Consider the following 20,102-nt stretch of genomic DNA (forward strand, 5'->3'; position numbering starts at 1 on the left):
GCCGGGTAGACTAAAGGAGAGGGTGAGTATGAGAAATGATGGAATGAAGAAAATGAAGGAAACGGGAGAACCCCGAGAAAACCAACGCACACGATGTTTGTTCTCCACATAGTTCACTTGGCGGGAGCTGGAATCGAACCCGTGACCCCACGCACCAGAAGTGAACGCTTTACCACTGAGCAACCGCAGCCTCTCCTGCTAGAGGAGTAAGCAGTCTTGGTCACCGCGTCATGTAACTTTTGAGTAATTCAATGATCGGAATTATCCACAGATCGGCATTCCCCCACTTTAATAATAATAATAATAATAATAATAATAATAATAATAATAATAATAATAATAATAATAATAATAATAATCTTGTTACCTAAAATTATTAATTCTTTAACTAGATCAAGAGCGTCATTAGGGGTCTACGTATCAGTCTCTCCAAAATTTGCAGATCGAAATATATTGCAAACAATGCTACAAATAACAATAACTTCTAAGCTGCCTAGCTCAAACCTGCAAGAAGGACCCGTTGTAGGATTATGGGCCTTATTTTGTACTTGATAAAAACCGTTACGGAATGGGGCCCTTTTCTTTAAATTGGAAGAAGAATTGCTCACATGAACTTTTGACTCATAAATTGGTGGAGAGACATGAATAAATTCTGTCAACACTGTTTGTACCGGTTGTCAATGTGGGCGATATGTTTTGGGGGAGGGGTTGTAATGTTTATTTATAACTACAACAATTTGGAAATATGGAAATTACGGGATTGTCGTGCAAATAAATATAAGCAGTGTACTTCAGACGGTGGAGAACTGTCAGTCAAATTACTGCGAAACCATAATGGAAGTGTCATTACTAAGAAGATTTTCCAAATAAACGAAAAGTATATTACAGAGCATGGTGAACTTACGAAGGCTGCCTGGAATATTATACAGAAGGCGGCATTTCTTAATACTTTTATTTTTCCTAATAATTGTACTGATATTTCTTCTTTTCCGTTGGGGTGTCTTGTGTACAAACCTTGAAGCTTGGCGCCATGCTACCAAACTGGTGAGTTTAACCCTGTGATGTTTTGACGTTTTTGGGTTGAAGTTTACAAACAATTTGTAAGGGCAAGTTAAATACATGAGAGCAAGAAAAAATCATTAAGAATTGAAGTTTCCTTAGTTAACTTATCTAGATGTCACTTAAGTTTTGCATGCAGGTTGATGGGTTGACATTTTTTTTCTTCGAAAAATTGCGCTACATACGTACCGGTAGTCTTGTTTGTTTTTATAGTCCCTTTTCGACATTTATTCTGTTAATCCCGCCAGCTTTATAACATTACCTAGGAGTGCGAATAGGTTCAGTTTGGTTTTGTTCACTTAGTACATAACTTTGGCTGGGCGGGGCTTGTCAGTAAAAAAAGAACAAAAAAAGCCACAGAGTAGGGGTTAAATTCCAAAGTTGGGTGTCCGTTTCCAGCACAATTTTTAAAATTTACAGGAAAGATATTGATAATTTGATCGTTTGTGTGCTTGATAATATATAAGAGTCTCGAAAAATCTGTTTATTTGTTATATATAAGCGGTTATAAACATGGGACTATACGGCGAGCGGAGGGAACTACTTGGCGCATGGTAACCGAACAGTTGCATTATGGGAAAGAAACGAACATTTATGTTATCAACATGGCGAATGTAAAAGGGCAATGAACTAACAGTTTTAACATTTGTGAAGCAATACGTTGATAACGAGCAAAATCTTCTAAAAGTTTGTGAAGATCACGAATTAATGAACCTAATAACAAATTGCAGAAAGTGTGGAAAGGAGATAACTGCGAAAAAACGTGGCGAAAGCGGACGCCCAACTTCGGAATAAATGCCCAGAGGGGACCCAGTTTTTTTAGGCTGAAAAACTTGAATTTTATGTCATTTATGAGGAAATCCATTGTCATTATTACAGAAAGTGTTTCTTCTATTCCTCGCTGAACATTCACTTCGAGGGGACTTCCACTAATTTGTGTGTAAATACTGCGTCCGGAAATAAACCATAAAAACAACAGTAAAAAATAAACGAATGTATGTTAAGGCCACTAAAAAGCACGAATGCTATCTAACCGAGTCAGAGGAGTGCAGCAGGAAGACCCAAGCAGAAGTGAAGGGGTGCGTCCGTAGGGAGAAGGCGCGTCAGCGATGGTGAGGATCCACGTAAACGAGGGTGTCGCTAAGGACACAAGATTCGATACCTTCCTTATCGACTACTTTGTATCCTCGAGAAAAAAAAAAACTTTTACTGCCAACTTTTACCAATGACATTTCGCATTCGGAAATGTAATTGTTCCTCCATTTCTTTGTTTTCAATGCGTTTCTAAATTTGCTACACTTACTGCTCAATTTTAATAATCCTTGAAGCTCCACATAACGTCAGGACTTTTTGTCACCAACATAGGCTGTTATAAAACTCACAATTGAAATGTCACATCCAACTACCATTTTTGAATGCTGGGAATTAATCCCCTGATAACTCCATTATGTCTGACATCAGCATATTTCCACTCAAAATAATACCAACAACACGCAGCTTCTAAAACTTGAAAATACCACATTACACTTGTTTTGTTAGCATGAATTTCATGAAAAATAACCTAATCACCTTTTCTTTCCTGTAAATTTTACTTATTTTTCACATTTCTGGACTTACTCTCTGGCACTTAACCCAAAATGCTTTTTGTTGTATTAATTTACCAGCATTTTGCTCACTAGTTGCACAGATTATGGGATAAATTGGCAAATTTTTACTTTGAGCCAAACAGTGACTTCAACCGATTCATGTGATCCGATTACAATTACTAACACAGTGAAAGTAATGTACGATGTTAAGAATTATACTATAAGTACAAGGGCCACAATGTTACTAAACATCAATTCAGGTGAAGCGGTGACTATGAATTTTCAGATCTAAATGGGGGCTACCGCCCCCCAAACCCCCCGCTCAGGTACCATAAAAACATCCAAAATAATAATAAATAATCACACCACTACTATAAGGCTAAGATAAGAAGGGAAGAATTTAAAAAAAAAAAAACACTCGTCTCTAATCATAAATCAGTGCATGACAAAGAAAAAAAAATTACATCTCAACAAGACAATAGGACAAGCAGCAGCAAACCAAATACTTTGTCTAATACTCAAATGCAAATCAAATCAAGAATAAAAATAATATGAATTAAAAAAAGAAAACACTCACCATTTCGCCATAGGAGAACACTCATGAATAATGAACTTATAACTGCTGAATCCACACACGAAAAAATAAGATACCAAGAACACATGCACAATACTCAACATTACTGAAAAATGTTCCTTTCCGCACACACGTCGTTTTATTAAACCGAGCACACTTGCTATTATTACAAACAAGAAACCAATAAACATCCACTTTTACAATACGTCGAAAATATCTTCAGCTTTAGACCACAACTATGATAGGTTTTCTCTAACTCAATTCAACCAATTCAATTACGCGCTTCCCGCATGCCACAAACAGCAGCACACACATACATTCACACAGAACATGTGACATCCCACTAACAAACTACCATATGACTACACAGACACCTAGTGGGAAAAATATGAACTAAGACGTCACACCAAAGGCACGAACAGTTCCAACAAGTGACTCACGCACAAACAGTTCCAGGAAGTAACTGAACCTATAAGAACCGATTAAAGTCACAGTTGGAGTCAAAATAAAGACTTACCGATAAATTTATATAACAGTAAAACTCTCCATTTCTTCCGAATTTTTTTTTTTTTTTTTTTTTTTTAATATAAAGCATGCTTATACCTCTCTTGAAACAATTGATATTGGGGAGCGCTACCAAAAATAATTTTTCTTAAGACTCCCCGTAGGTCTGGTGCGATTTTATTATTCACTTTAACTAATAATCTGTCTCCTTTAGCGTAAAGTGCATTGCCGTAAGATGTTGAACTAAACAGAATAGAATAGAATACCTTATTAGTCATTAGACTACACAGTAGCAATAGACTTCGGCAAAAATATAAAATTTTTAAAAAATAGAGGTTTAGAAAATTATAAATACGCATTAAACTGTTACACCTTAAATGACACATACAATGAAGTTCATACCATTTCTTTAAACTCATTATTGCAATATAATGTTTCCATTTACAGTACTACTTCTTGGTTATTGCTACTTACATTATACAGATCGTTAACGGAAGTATTCTTGAAATTTCGTGACACTATACATTTAATTTCGTAGTAACATATTATCAATAGGCAAGTTTTTACTTTAATCATTTCATTCAATGAATCGATTCATGGAGAACTGGTTCATCGGAACAGTTCGTTCAATATCACCAGAAATCAGTTCCTCACGAATCAGTTAGAAATCATGATGTTTCTGTAATGTTTCTACAATTATTTTAAATTTTGCCAGGTTAAAATTCTGGCATGTTTAGAACCATGCCAACTTCCAGTCTTAGCATGCTTCTAAATTTATAAAAGCTTGAAATATGCAATTTATAAAATGGTGACAGAGAAAACTATAGCAAGAACCACAACATTTTCAGACTGCTACAAAGAGAACAAAAGAAACTATATACATTATATTGCAAGCCCAGTCTAACCCCCCTATTACAATATAAAAATTCAAAACTTATGTAGTCTGCAAATTGCACAAAACTATATATTTGAAAGGAAAAAAGTGTCCGACGCAAACCTACACCTATCTTACAATTAAAGGAAAAATGAGAAATAAACGATTTGATTTTCAGTTGGTAAATTTAGTTCTGGAACATGCTTCATGAATAAAATTTTTTACCCAATCCTACGACCATCACAAATACGATTATGGTATACATAGTTCACTTTCAGTCGATCAATTCGTACTGTTCATATAGTAAAAATGAAATCTTTGAGTTTTACGTCCCACGGTTATGCCGGTTAGGCTAAAGGAGACGGTGATGATGAGTAATGAATGAAAATGGTGGAATGAAGAAAGTGGGAGGAAACGGGAGAACCCCGAGAAAACCCACGCACACGGTGTTTGTCCACCACAAAGTTCACTTGGCGGGGGCTGGGATCGAACCCGGGACCCCAAGCACCAGAGGTGAACGCTCTACCACTGAGCCTGTTCATATAGTGTTTTCAAAACTAGAAAAAAAAAATGACGTTTGGAGAAGCACGTGGTACGCTGTTGCCACATTGTGCGCATCCCGGTGGGTCTTCAGCTGGAACTGTACTGTGAGTCTTAACGAAAAGGAAAATCTCTAAATATTGCTTTGTTTGGATGGACGAAAGGATATGTTTGTCGTCCCAGTTCGTGTATGTTGAGAAGAGGGGAGAAGGCTCTGTCTGTGTTTTTTTTTTTTTTTTTTTTTTTTTTTTCAAATCACTTCCGCGCCCAAAGAAACAAGAGATACCTCTTTTCTTCTGAAATCTATTTAGCGGCAACGTTGAAATGTTGAGGTCTGTTGCCAAGGAAATCCTCCACCCACTGTTGCTAAAATGAAATTTATGATTCGTCCCTTGCTGAGTGACCACAATAACTATGTGACATAGAATTCATTCTTCAAAACAAATCTGCACGTGTTTTTCCGCTGTCGATTTGTTTCTACAGGGTGCCGCACAAAAAAGCAGGACATTTATTCTAGATTCTGTAATATGAGGTGGACACACATATTTTCATTTATATTTTACTGACACTCAGGGTTGGCTGGTTTAAACCAAGGTGGTTTAAACCATGGTTTAAACCAAGGTTTAAACCAGCTGGTTTTTTCAAAAAAACCAACTGGTTTAAACCAAAAAACAAAAAATGTTCGCAAAAGTGTAAGTGTTTGTAAAATCTTGATGAACACACATTTGTGGGTTATCACGTTTCACTCCCGTATATTATTTGTATAATATTCAGAGGGGGGGGTCATACAGACCCCACGAGAGGCATTTAGTGAAATAAGTATCTTTGGTATCTGTTTATGTATAAATGAGTCTGAGCCAAAGTGGACTCAAATAATTCGTATCTTTATTCACTTTTCTTATTGATATGCAGATTAAGTCGGTGTATTTCTTTAATTTGGACCAATAAAAGTCGTTGTTAACTAACTTGAACTAACTTAGTTCTTCTGTACTCCGTAATACTTTGAAATTGTTCATATGTAATTCTGTGTAATGGTTTCACCTGTGCAACTGTTTTTTTTTTTTTTGTCCTACTGAAATGACTCTTGACAGTTATATTAAGAAGCATGTAAAGATCAGTAAACGTATTTTTGTCAGGATTCCTTCGTGAGTGAGTCGGCAGACGTATCGCATTTGTGGCCAATTAGTCCTGGTTCCGAGTTCAAATGGAGGACAATTTCTTTCGGATGTAACTCGAGAAGCGGTTTTTATTCCGCTTTAAGCTTATGCAGGGGCGGATCCAGAAAAGGAGACTTTCTTGTTTTATATATATAAATAAAACCCATCCCAAAGTTTGAAGCCCTTAAAAGTAGCAGTATAACAACCCACCGCCCCCCCCCCAGAAGTCGGTCCTGGATCCGCCCCTGAGCTTATGTGACCCCTTCCGGCATAACCCGGTTGTTGCATAATAACATCAAGGCGAAGCAAACTTATTTCTGTCCATATGTGATATGAATATATAGAGCAAATTATTTAAACCATAAAAACCTGGTTTAAACCAAATAAACCTGGTTTAAACCAAAAAAACCGGTTTTTTTGGTTTTTTTAATAAAAACCATGGTTTTTGCCAACCCTGCTGACACTGTCACCTGAATGTTCATAATCAATGCAAGTGCTCAAAATGATTCCCTTTGGCTTCCACACAGCGGCGTAGACGTAACCAAATTCCGGTGGCATTGTGGATAGTTTGAAGTGTAACGTTGTTCCAGGCGTCTGTCAGTACAGCTTTCAGGCCATCAATGTTTGTGATATGTCCCCTGTGTTCTTGAACCTTCTGTAGCAGTATACCCCAAATACAATAATCCATCACGTTGAGATTTGGACTTTTAGACGGCCAGTCGTTAGGTTCGATGAAGTCAGGAGTATTAATTCTTATCCATGTCACAATATCGATTGCTGTATGGGCCTTTGCACCGTCTTGTTGCCATGTCCATTCGTGATCACCCATAACTGTGTTAATGTCTTGGAACATCTGGGTGTACATACGTAATATACACAATAGAACAGCACAAAACTATACAACTGCACATACAACCGCTCTTATTGTACAAAATCCAAATTTCCTGCTTTTTTGTGGGGAACGCTGTAGTTTTGAAAGCACTTTAATAACTTACATTTTTTCACATACATTGCAATTTCTATTCAGCTGTAATAATCCAACACTAAAATAGAACCTGTAACTGTCAACGTCACTGTTACATACTAACTAATGTTGATAAACGATATAAATTTAAATCTCTCCTTTGTTCTTCGTCAAAAGGAACTTAAACCTCATTAGTCATGTGCCACCGTAACGCAGTTCAAACGAACACGCGAGCAGTGCACCTGTGAACAAAGCACATTAATAACTGAAGAACAATAACGAAGATGACGTCAAATTGTATCCATACTTCCCCGCTCAAATAAAAAAAAAGCATCAACAGAACGACACCACGTCTCACGTGACTCAATACCAGTAATGAACCTAGTGGAACAATTTGTACACTGGAACCGAAACCAAAAGAACAAATCACTGAATCGAAGAATCGCATAAAATGAATGAAACGACCAAAGCAAAAACGTGCCTTTAAAATATGCTTGGAAAACTGTTTGTTTTCCAAATTACATAGAAATACTGGTGGCAAATTAAATAGTTTATTTTCATTCTATGTACGGTTTTACTGAGAGTGATTCTTGCATAATCAGACTACGGCGTTTCTAAATTTTGTTTGTGCCTTCTGTTATAATAGTGTACATTAGAATGCAAAGGAAAACTGGTGTGGTTTTCCTTTATATGTATTAAAGTATAATAAATATTCATTGAGGGCGCTGTCATGATTCGGTGTTATTTAAAAACTTCCCTACAGGATTCAGTACTGAATACATCTTTAATACAAGTTATTGCTTCGGTTGCTATTTAAAAAGCTATAGAGTTTCCCCACAAAAAATTATCATACAGTAATCTTACACCGAAATTATCATTTCTTCACTTTTAGACCTTTTCCATTTCTGTAGTATATATACAGGGTGTCTATCGGTCACGAAAGTCACGAAATCAGAAAACAGTCATGAAAGTCAGGAAATTTAGCTCTTGGGTCACGTTTCTTTTATTTTTTTATTTTTTATTTTATTTTATTTTATTTTTTAAACTGTACAAATGTAAGTACAGATTGGAAAGTTTTGTTCTGTAAAATGTCAAAATTCACCACCAAAAATGTCTATGGTCGGCTTTAGACGCTACCAAATCGCAAGCAAAGTACGTTTCTATCGCATGGATGAAAATTTGGCCTAATTCGCACCCACATTCGCTCCTGAAAATGTTAGGAAATTTTATGATTTGGTACAGAAAAGGTCACGAAATTTCATTTTTGGAATTTTAGTAGACACCCTGATATAGAACATAATCTAGTTTCTTGCATATTTCGTGAATATGAACTGTCCAGTTTAATTTTGTATGCAAATATATATCAAGTAATTTTACATAATCCTGATAATTTAAGATCAGGGTTTGAAAAAACCCGGGTATTTTTGAAAAAAACCAACCCACCTGGGTCCATATGGGTTTTTTCGGGTTTGTTTTTTTTTCGAAATATTTCAATGTCTTTGGGGTAAAAATGTTAAAATATGATTTACATTTCAACATTGCCATTGTCACAACTTGCAACAATTTTCTATTCACTGCTGTTTTGAAAAAAAGGCCGTCATTTTGAAATTTTATATTGGATAGCCGAAAAAATCTATGTAGCAAATTTAGAATGTCTTGTGCTTCTACCCTCAAAATTTTAACTTAAAAAGTTCGAAAATTGCACCCTGTAGCATGGATACCCGCTATTTTCAATAATGGCCGCCATTTTAAAATTTTATGCCGCCAAAATATATACAGCTAATTTAATCTCTCGTGCTTCTACTTTGAAAATTTTAACTTGAAGGACCGAAAACTGCCCCTTGTAGCGTGGATATCCCCTATTATGGGAGAAAAAAAAAAGAAAGAAAGAATGGGCGCCATTTTGTAATTTTACGTTGGTATGCCGAAAAAATCTATACAGAAAATTTAGTGTCTCCAGCTCGTATCCTCAAATTTAAAAGACCAAAAGTTGAACACTGTGTGGTACAGGCAGACAAACGAACAAATGTAGATCGAGTCATCTCAGTAGCCTGTGACGTTCGCCAAATATGAATACCAAATAGCTATATTAATTTAAGACATAATTCATCAAAATGTCTTATATGAAATATTTTTCAACGTAAATGGTTTTATTGTTGAAGTTCACTTTCGATACTTTGTGCGTTCATTTACGGGAATTTCCCCGAGCACTTGTTGCAAGATGGTACTTTCCTGAAAATTAATTTAAAACAACAAACATAAGCCTATAATTCATATTTTATTACAGTAAATGTTTCAAAATATCATAAATGAAATTAAATATCTTCCAGCGTAAAATAAATAGTTTTATTGTTGAAGTATTCACTTCCGATGCCTTGTGGGTTCAATTGCGGGAATTTCCCGAACACTTCTTTCACGACGGGTTTTCCTTGAATATGCAGCTTGCTTTACTGTACATCGAAACTTCCATTAATACTGAAGTTTAAATTCAGCACTTAAAATAGTAAGCGTTACGTAGTCTTGGGAGCTCCGAGCATGAAGCTTCTTAATTTTGATAAGAATATTTACGCTATGGCTGATAATGCTTATTTGAATGGTAGCAACAAAGGACAGAACTGAACTGTTGTTGGAAGACTGAATCCTTTTGTTACCGTGAAAGGTAAGAAATAATACTAATAGTTTTACTAATGTATTTACATATTTACTGTTAGTACCGGCACCTATGATCTTAAACCTGTCAACGTATGAGGGATAACGTCCCTCGGCGGCGCCGAGTCAGGAAGCACACTATTCACAGAAAGTATTTTCTAAAATACAAAATTGCTTATTTTACTTCAAATAGGCTATAAGCATAATCCGCACATTAATTTGTTCTATAATTATCTCAAGCTGAGTTTTTAAAATTCATTCATTCAGTGCATTCAGAACTTTATAAAGGTCTTATGCTAAATGTTGTTGATTACCTTAACATGAAGGCATATAATTCACCCAAAGAAAGTTCAAAATCTGATAAAAATAACTTTCAATGTGATCACCTGAGTTGTACCAATAATATACTAACAGAAAGGTCAAAAACCCTGATGGGTTTTCTCGGGCTTTGTCCACTTGGGCAAACCCTGTTTAAGATACACAATGATATATTTATATAGAAGAAATGAGTTACAGTTTTCGTCGTATTTAATACCAAGCTGTTGATTTTAAACCACGGAGAAAAAGTGTTTAGCATATCTTAAAATTATTTTTAATGTTCAACCCCATAGCAGAACATGCCGCGATCTGCGATGTGATCGCAGAATATTTGCCGCGCTTGTGCAGAAAAAAAAAAAAAAAAAGCCAACAGAAAAGTGTGTGCCTGCTATGTGTAGATGTCTTAAATGCACGGACAACTCGCATAAATATAGTTTTAACCGTTTTTTACGTCGCGTAAAGCATATTTTTAACAATCAGAAGGATTCCTGCAGAAAATTTTTTGACTTACAAAAGCTCATCGCAGAAGAACAAAGAAAATTCTGCCAACGGGATGTTCAAGTTAGTGTGCAAACATCATTTGTAATAAAAGTGGTGTCATCCGCATAGATTGTTGTTTTATATGGTAGACAATTAGGCATGTCATTGATATACACTAAAAATAAAATAACAATCATAATGCTGAGCTTTGAGGAACATCGGCCAAAACTTCCAGCTCGTCAGATCTCTTTATTGTGTAATTTTAGTATCTATTGTCGATTTAGTTCAAAAACGGATAGATCGGTATCATTTTATCATAGAACTGTAATTTTTTTAAGCAGGATGTCATATACTATCGTGTCAAAAGCTTGACTTAAGTCAATCAGAGTAGTACATATATATGAACTGGATTCAAAGCGATTGATTATTTCATTTACAGTCTCAACAGCATTAATAGTGGATACACCCGATCTGAATCCAAAGTGGTCAACGTTAATTAATTAATTCTCGTCAAAATACAAGGAAACAATTGCTTTTTACACAGTATTCATAATTTTAGAAAACACTGTAGCAAGAGATGTAGGCCTGGTAGTTACTAGCGTTATCTCTACCACCCTTCTTGTAAATAGGCACTTTTAGGCTATGTGGAAAAATACTCCACTTACTGTCCAATTAATGAGGTACGTAATTAGGAGTGCTATTATGTGAATTATATGATTTATAGAATGGGTAGATAAGTCTTCGCTGTAAGAATTTTTCATTTTTGATATATTTAGAATTTCCTCTACAGTAACTTGTACCAATTTAAAGTTGAGGCAGATTTTGCCTACCTAGATAACTAATCATTTTTAATGTTATCTACATAATTCACGGGACTGTTGCTGATTGTTTACAAAAAAAAAAAAAAAAAAAAAAAAAAAAACTAACTTAGATCAATGGGTGTGTAATATTTGTTAACTTTGTTTGATTCTTTCTTGTTCTTCTTCTTCTTATTATTATTATTTTAGATTATCGATCAGGTATCTTTGTATTTATTATTTGCCTTAGCTTTGTGTTCTTCATGAGCTTTTAGCTTGGCTGTTTTTTTTTTTTTTCCTTTCTATATTTTTGCTTTCAATTTAGCAACATTATCGCTATTTTTAGCGTTACTATGTAACCTGACCATTATAGCTCTAATCAGGGTGGGGGAAAAACCATGAATTTTTTTCAAAAAAATCATTTTTGTTGATTTTTTTTTATTTAAATCGATTTTTTAAAATTTAAATCAAATCTTTCTCTTCGTATAATACAAGTCGCGAACTGAAGAAAAAACATTAGGAATTAGTATTAAATGTTAATTATGCCATTTAAGTGAAAGTATTGGGTTTTAATTTTGAATTAATCGTTAACCTATTTCAATCCCAAACAATGTTTCTTAAGCATTAAGGAAAACGTACAGCAATGTATATCAACATGACACTTTTCTTTTCACGAAAGTTAGTGATATTTGGCAGGGGCATATTTTTAAACGATTGGAACTAGCTAGCGGCACGAAATACATATAAAGTACATAAATTTCGCCTAAAATTAAATAACTCACTCTATGACCTATGGAACCCGGAGGTTCAATGCCATGTTCACAAAAGCTCTCCTGACTTCTATCCTGTTAACTGAATCCAGTTTCTATTTTGTATTCTTATTTCTGCGAGATCCATCTTAATATTGTCCTCCCATCTACGCCTAGGTCTTTCTAATGGTCGTTTTCCGATGGGTCTTCCAGTCAAGACTTTGAAAGCGTTTTTACTTTCTTCCATCCTAGCTACATGACCTGCCCATCTGAGCCTCCTAGACTTGATGACCCTAACAATGTTTGGTGAACGGTATAAATTATGCTGTTCCTCTTCATGAAGTTTTCGCCATTCCTCATTTCCGTTCCTTTTGGTTCCAAATATTCGTTTCAGTATTTTATTCTCAAATATTTTCAGTCTGCGTTCTTCCCTCAGCCTAAGCGACCATGTTTCACAACCATACAGCACAACAGGCATAATTATCGTTTTATATATTTTAAAGCTTCAAATTCCTCGACAGAATTCGCGACGATAAGAGATTTTAAACTGAATAATAACACGAATTCCCTGCTTGTAGTCAATATTTAATTTCTTCGTGAATATCGTTTTCTGATCCTATGTATTAGCCGATGGCAGAACTTTCTTTGTCTTTCTGCGATGAGCTTTTGTAAGTCAAAAATTTTCTGCAGGAATTCGAAAATAAAAAAAAATCAAGATAATCAGTTTCAGCAAAAGAAACACTCGTGATTGCTAAAAATATGCTTTATACGACGTGAAAAACAGTTCAAATGCGAGTTGTCCGTGTATTTAAGACATCTATACATAACAGGCACGTTTTTATACTTTTCTGTTGGCTATTTTATTTCCTCTGACAATTTTTCCTGCACAGGCGCTGCAAATTTTCTGCGATCACATCGCAGATCGCGGCATGTTCTGGTATGGGGTCAAGTATCCACTTTATCAAAAGTATTATTCGATATCTTAACGCATCCAAAATTTGTCGTATTACGGTCCCGAGAAACTTCTATGTATTTAGTACATAAATTTCGCCCAAAATTTTATTTATTTATTTATTTTGTTTCGGAGAGGGGATCGGACTCCTCTAAATACGCCCCTATTATCTAGAAACAAACAAATATACGTGGACACAAAAGAGTTTTCATCTTAAATGTCCATGGTGATTTCCCTGATGGAATAGAAATTTTAAAACCTTGTGTTACAAGAGAAGAAAGGAGGGTTCACCCGTTATCCGTTCAAACGGGATTTTCCCTGATCATTCTCTACATGATACTCGTTTTCATACTGTGCTTACATACATTTGAGTCTCATTGTGTTATGATTATCATCTTCCATAATCGAATTAACAGAACAGAAACGTGATTTTACTTACTTTCACTTTAAATTAATTCATTTCGAAATTTGATTTAGATGAACGATTTTTATTTAAAAAATCAAGTGATTAAAATCGTGATTTAAATCAATCCACCCTGGCTCTAATGTTAGTTAATTTTGGAGTAAGCCATGTTGGATGTCTCCTGGATTTATTGTTACTACGGGGACAGTTCTTATTGTTACCTACGGGAATAGTTCTAGAAATGAAATGAAATCTTTAAGTTTTACGTCCCACGCGTATGCCTGCTAGGCTAAGGAGACAGTGATGATGAAAAATGAATGAAATGATAGAATGAAGAAAGTGGGAGGAAACAGGAGAACCCCGAGAAAACTCAGGGACACGGTGTTTGTCCAGCATAAAGCTCACTGGGACAATTCTAGATTTTATTGGGCACCACTCATTATAAATGTCAATAATAATATGTATAAACTTAGTCCATGTTGCAAACAAATTATTACAAGCACGTAACTAACCATAAAAATGTATTTAATATAAGCTATCCCTGAAGCTAGTAATGTTCGTTTGGCCTGTAAGTCTAAATATCGTAATTTTGTAGTGGAGGGTTCAGTGTCAATTAAAATCGGCAAGACAAGCTATAGACCACTATGATCTGATAAACGGGGTTTTATTGTCCCACGAGATATCGTACTTCTCTTAACATTAGTAATTACATGCAGGATTTCATTCAAGTTGCTTGATCATTAACATAATAATCATAACGGAAAGAGTGACAAAGTGACAGACTGGACCGAAACTCGAACCCGAGACCTCCGGCATACTGTACTGATGCGTTAACTACTACGCCACCCAGTTCACTTCCCAGAACAGCCACTCACTCCCAAGGTCGGTGCTCTCATCTCGAACCACGTAGGTTGTATCATAGACACGCCTGCTGTGATTGGTCAATCCTGTGTCCATATACCAAGCACCTAATAACGGTTGTGATTTCATATATGACTAATGAACTAATCGAAAACAACAGACTTCTTTTTTTATACACCAAATCCACTATGGGTGCGAATTCTAACGCAAAGAACGAAAAAGTGATTGACTGGATCGGGACTTCCTTAGTGTTTAAAATAAAAAATTGGTTGTTCCTCCTTTCATTAGCATATATCAAATCACAACCGTCATAAGGTGTTCTTTGTATGGACACATGATTGTCCAATCACAGCAGGGGTCTGTGGTACAACCCACGTGGTCCGAGATAAGAGCCTCGACCTCGAAAGTGAGAGAATGAGTGTCTATTCGGGGAAACGGATTAGGTGGTGTAATGGTTAACGCATGAGCACGGTATACCGGAGCTCCTGGATCCAGTCAGTCAGTTTTCACTCGTTACGTTAGCCAATGTTCCTTAACACAAAATATAACAAGAGAATTGATTCAGAAATAAATTAATTCCAGTAATTTATTTCTAATGGATTGTTTTCTAATTTAAACGGTACGTAAAATTTGTGACGTAAGGTGCCACTAAGGAAGGAAAAAGAAATGAAATGAAATATTTAAGTTTTATGTCCCATGGTTATGCCGGCTAGGCTAAAGGAGATGGTGATGATGAGAAATGAATGAAACGGTGGAATGAAGAAAGCGGGAGAACCCCGAGAAACCCCACGCACACGATGTTTGTCCACCACAAGGTTCACTTGGCGGGAGCAGGGTTTGAACCCAGGACTCCATGCACCAGAGGTGAACGCTCTTATCACTGAGTCACCGCGGCCCGCCACTAAGGAAGGGTTTTTGAAATTTGGATACTATAGGTTTGGTTCGTTGCAGGTGATACAATAACGTGTAATCAAGCTATGGAAAAGAGAATGGCTTCCTTAGCCGCAAAAAGGGGAAAAACTTCGGTGTTGTTATCATTAACAGGAAAGATAAAGTAATTCCGCCAGCAGCACTGACAATACGCAGGAACTTTGCAACAGTATAATTGTTGCTATTATAGGTGCTCAGAACTGAGAAGAACGAGCTTGCGCCAAAACCATCATCTGTATTTGATAGTGTAACATTAAGAGAAAATGATTTCTCTTTTCAAAAGTTTTAAGCCTGCTGATATGTACTTTATCGAAGACTGTGTTCATGTTATCGATAGTATCATTTACGTCATGATGTGGTATGGCCCTGACCTTGCAGGTTATGAAAATATTTTGAAAACTATACTTTCTCCATAAAATCACTTGTTTCATGAATATGCAACCAAGCCCACCAGTAAATAGCCAATCAGAGTTACTAAGAACATCTGCTACCTTTTATATTAGTCCAAACTTGTCACCAGCAACTACACAGGATGATTTCGTTGTGAACAACAGCAATAAGACACAATTCATAAATATTCTATTAAACATGAATATTTATCAAGCCGAATCTCATTAAGACGGTCTCAGTAATCATAGATAAAGCAAACACTGAGTCGAATGTCATTGTGGTTGGTCATTGTGTGTCTGCTTGTTCTTTTCAGTGCAAAATCATCTGTGTCTTAAAATTTCTTGACACCAATTTCAAAACATGGAAAGGATACATTGTTTAACATTTCAGGCCAAAAAACTCATCTAGATGAGGTTTATGATGTTCTATTTGGGTTTTGCTCATGCTGTTTCTGAATGTGTTAGCACTTTAGGTCTCTACAGCCAAGGTAAAATAAAAGTTCTAAGCATTCTTCGGAAAAATTCTGAACTTTGATCGATTGTAGTTTTTCAATCTGCCTTCAGCAAAGAGAATAATTTCTATTTCACTTGTGTGATTGCCGGAAAGACGGAAACTTCGATGACGAGTTTAAACACAGTGATTTAATAGCCAAACAGCAAATACGTGGAGCTTTTGATCTTGTTGTGCTTCCTCTGACCAGTGATGCCAGTTCACAGCACTAATACAGAGAGTGTTTGCAAATGCAACATTCAGGGTTCCTGATGGTCAGGAAAGTCAGGGAAAATGGTACAGATCAGAATAGTTCATGGAAAAAGACTGGAAATCAGGGAAAGTTTATAAAATATATGTTTTCTAACATTAATTGGATACCAATTTCAGCTTAGCCAATCACTATAATGGACGTAATTCAGATTTTTATTCAAGATAAGTGGAATGTACGTATGAGCAATTGATTAATGTTTGTCTTTATAGAATAAATGTTCTCATATATAAACAGGCCCGAACCTCATATATGTTGAAAATTTGAACGAGATTGGTCAGGTGATTCAAGAGTTAAGTTCTATTCATTTTTATAGATCTCCCCCTCCCCTAATTTCTACCGTGAAAGTGATACGTTAAAAACTACCTCAGGCCCGAACTCATCTGTGTTGAAAATTTGGTTAAGATCGGTCGGGTGGTTTAAGTGTGATGAAGTCACAAAGACAGGCACTTTTATTTTTTTAACATATATATCTCCTCCTTCCCCCTCCCCTACGTTGCACCGCAAAAGTGAAATGGCGAAAACATCCCTGGCCTGAACCTTATCTATATTGAAAGTTTGATTGAGATCGGTCGTTTGGTTCAAGAGTTATTAAGATTTATTTGTTTTTCTCTTTTTTTTTTTATAATTCCTCCTCCTCCCTCTCCTCTGAGCTCTACCGTCAAAGTGAATAGCTAAAAGCACTCTCAGGCCAGAACCTTATCTACGTCAAAAATTTGATCGAGATCGGTCGGGCGGTTCAAGAGATGAAGAGTCACAAACATAGTCACTTTCAATTTTCTAACCTTCAATTTTCAATAATATATATGCAGGGTGTTAATGAACTATACCGACAAACTGTAAGAAGCGATTCCTTACATCAAAATAAGAGAAAAAGTCCATATGGACTTGTATGGAAAAGTGCATACTTTGAGAGCTAGTTCTGTCCAAAATCGCGAAAAAGACAAATTTCAAGAGGCCCTGTTTTGAATTCGAGATACTGTGGATGATGGTCCTTATCAGCATAAAGGACAGGGTTTGAAAAAACCAGTTTTTTTTTTAAAGAAAGCCCAACCCACCTGGGCCCATGTGGGTTTTTTCGGGTTTAATTGGGTTTTTTCGAAATATTTCAATGTTTTGGGGTTAAAAGTGTTAAAATGTGATTTATATTTCAAGATTATCATTGTCACAACTTGTCACAATTGTCCCAACAATTTTCTATTCACTGAATTTTTGATAAAACGGTCGCCATTTTGAAATTTTGCGTTGGATCGCTGCCAAAGTATATAGAGCTAATTTAGAGTGTCTCGTGCTTCTACTCTGAACAGGTTGACTTAAAAAGACCAAAATTGCACTTTGTAGCGTGCATATCCGCTATTTTGAAAAAAACAATGGCCGCCATTTTGAAATTTTACGTTGGTATGCCGCCAAAATCTATACAGGAAATTAAGTGTGTCTCGTGCTTGTACCCTGAAAATTTAAACTGAAAAGACCGAAAGTGATACTCTGTAGTATGTGTGGTACAGGCAGACGAACGAACAGATGTAGATTGAATCATCCCAGGAGCCTCAGTAACGTTCGCCAAATATGAACACCAAATATATTAATTTAAAACAAACATATATAATTCGTATTTTATAAAATAAATGTTTCAAAATGTCTTATACGACATAAATATTTTCCAATGTAAAATAAAGTTTTATTGTTGGAGTCATGGGCGGCGATTAGGAGGGACAGTTCCCCCCCCCCCCCCCAGTTTTTTGAAATTACCCATTAATGTATATAGTTTCATTTGGAAACAAAGTTTTGTATGTATTATTGGTTCATAGAATAAAAATGTCATAAAATTTTTGTCGTTCTATGAGTACGTATTGGTTGTCTTCCCGTGGAATTAAGAAAGCTACAGGAATTGCGTTTGAACTGCCACTAAAAATAGCCCCAAAATTAACCTATTGGAGCGCCACAATTCGAGCGTACTTTCATTTCTTCTTGGAAGGGCTCGATATGTTAGTCAGCCGCTCTGGAACTAATTGAGATAACATTTCGCAAGAAAAGAAGTCCTTCACAAGTTATTCTTTAATTGCACAAAAGTCGACAGTTCCTAAAATGTATTTTCTTCTTTCTAATAATAAGGAATATTTTGATTTGATTTTTTTTTCAGTTTAACATCCTGTTCAGGAGAGCGAAGTTATATGAGACGTGGACTTAATGATCAACGTGGAGTCCGAACCACATGAGCTTCCCGGAAATCGAGCCCGGGTCTCCCACGTCAAAGGCGCGTACGCTAACCGCGTAGCTTACTTAAGGAGCTCAGTAAGGAATATTAATTTTGCAGTGTAATATACGAGTTTAGGGGTGTACATATACAGTTTTGTATGTACAATTAAATTTAGTGAATTCAGCATAGTTCTAGGTTTTAGGATTATTTTGTATAACTGAAATGTGGAGTGACTCTAAGTATTGCTGAGTTTTGATATATTCCAAGAGAGTGAAACTGTACTTAATGGCAGCGAACATTTTCGGGAAGCTGCAAAAGTATTTCTTTAAATGTCGTAGCATATGCTTACAGTATTCACTGTCATTCTAAGAGTAATAACACATATAATAGCATTCGTGGAATTAAAAATATAAGTTGTTCATTAATTTCTAGTTTTAATATAACTTTTGCAAAACATGCCTCATTATTCATTACGATGATTATTTGATTAATTTTATCCTTTCTGTTTATTTGTTTTGCAAATTTGTTATTAAATAGGTTAGGATTTAGATTTCTGGGCTTCGGCATTTAAGGCCATTTAGCCCTTCACGTTTTGAGGGATGACGTCCCTCAGCGAGCACACTATCCGGGGAAAGGGAAGGAACAAAGGATGGGGGAAGGGAGGAAGCGGCCTGAGACCTGTATGTTAGGTACCTCTCTGGCATTTTCCTGATGTGAATGAGGAATACCCAGGAAAACTCATTCACGGTGGCTCGCCTGGAAAAGCGTTTTACACTTTTTCGAGCTAGTGCCCCGCACCGGGGATCGAACCCTGGACCGCTCGCACCGTTGTTATTAAGTAGACCCCTAATCTGATCACACAACTTTCCCAGACAGATATTCATGGGCAAGGAATCAAATCTCTTCTACACCTTCGTTGTTTAAGAGTACAAAGGGCTAGTATCTGCTTGCGTTGCTCTTGTCAATTTACTTAGTAAAATATGAAACAAGATGTACGGTATAACTGAAAAAGACAGTATCCTAATAGTTATACAACCTTTCGTCAAAGTGTTACAAGCAATCAGGAAAACTAACATTCATATCAAATATTCAGATCGTCTTGCCCCCCCCCCCCCCCCCACACACACACTTTTAACGTCTAACCACCGCCATTGGTTAGAGTTCACTTACGATACTTTGTGCGTTCAATTACGGGAATTCCCGAGCACTTGTTGCAAGACGGCTCTTTCCAGAAAATTAATTTAAAACAATTGAACACAGACATAATTCATATTTTATAAAGTAAATGTTTCAAAATGTCTTAAATGAAATTCAAGATCTTCCAGCGTAAATAAATAGTGTTACTGTTGAATTATTCA

General features: G+C 36.0%; 1 protein-coding gene across 1 annotated transcript in view; it reads left to right on the plus strand.

The window, feature by feature from the left end:
* The first annotated feature begins 652 nt into the window (after positions 1 to 652).
* aln (divergent protein kinase domain 1C) overlaps positions 653 to 20,102 on the plus strand; it is a 56,775-nt gene continuing 37,325 nt past the window's right edge. Inside the window, exon 1 of the mRNA XM_081746130.1 lies at positions 653 to 1,044. Within this exon, the coding sequence (XP_081602256.1) occupies positions 892 to 1,044 (153 nt within the window). The 5' untranslated portion in view covers positions 653 to 891. The remainder of the gene's footprint in view (positions 1,045 to 20,102) is intronic.

This window comes from Thermobia domestica, chromosome 18 (assembly GCF_964235325.1).
Source record: "Thermobia domestica chromosome 18, izTheDome1.hap1.1, whole genome shotgun sequence".
NCBI lineage: Eukaryota > Metazoa > Arthropoda > Insecta > Zygentoma > Lepismatidae > Thermobia > Thermobia domestica.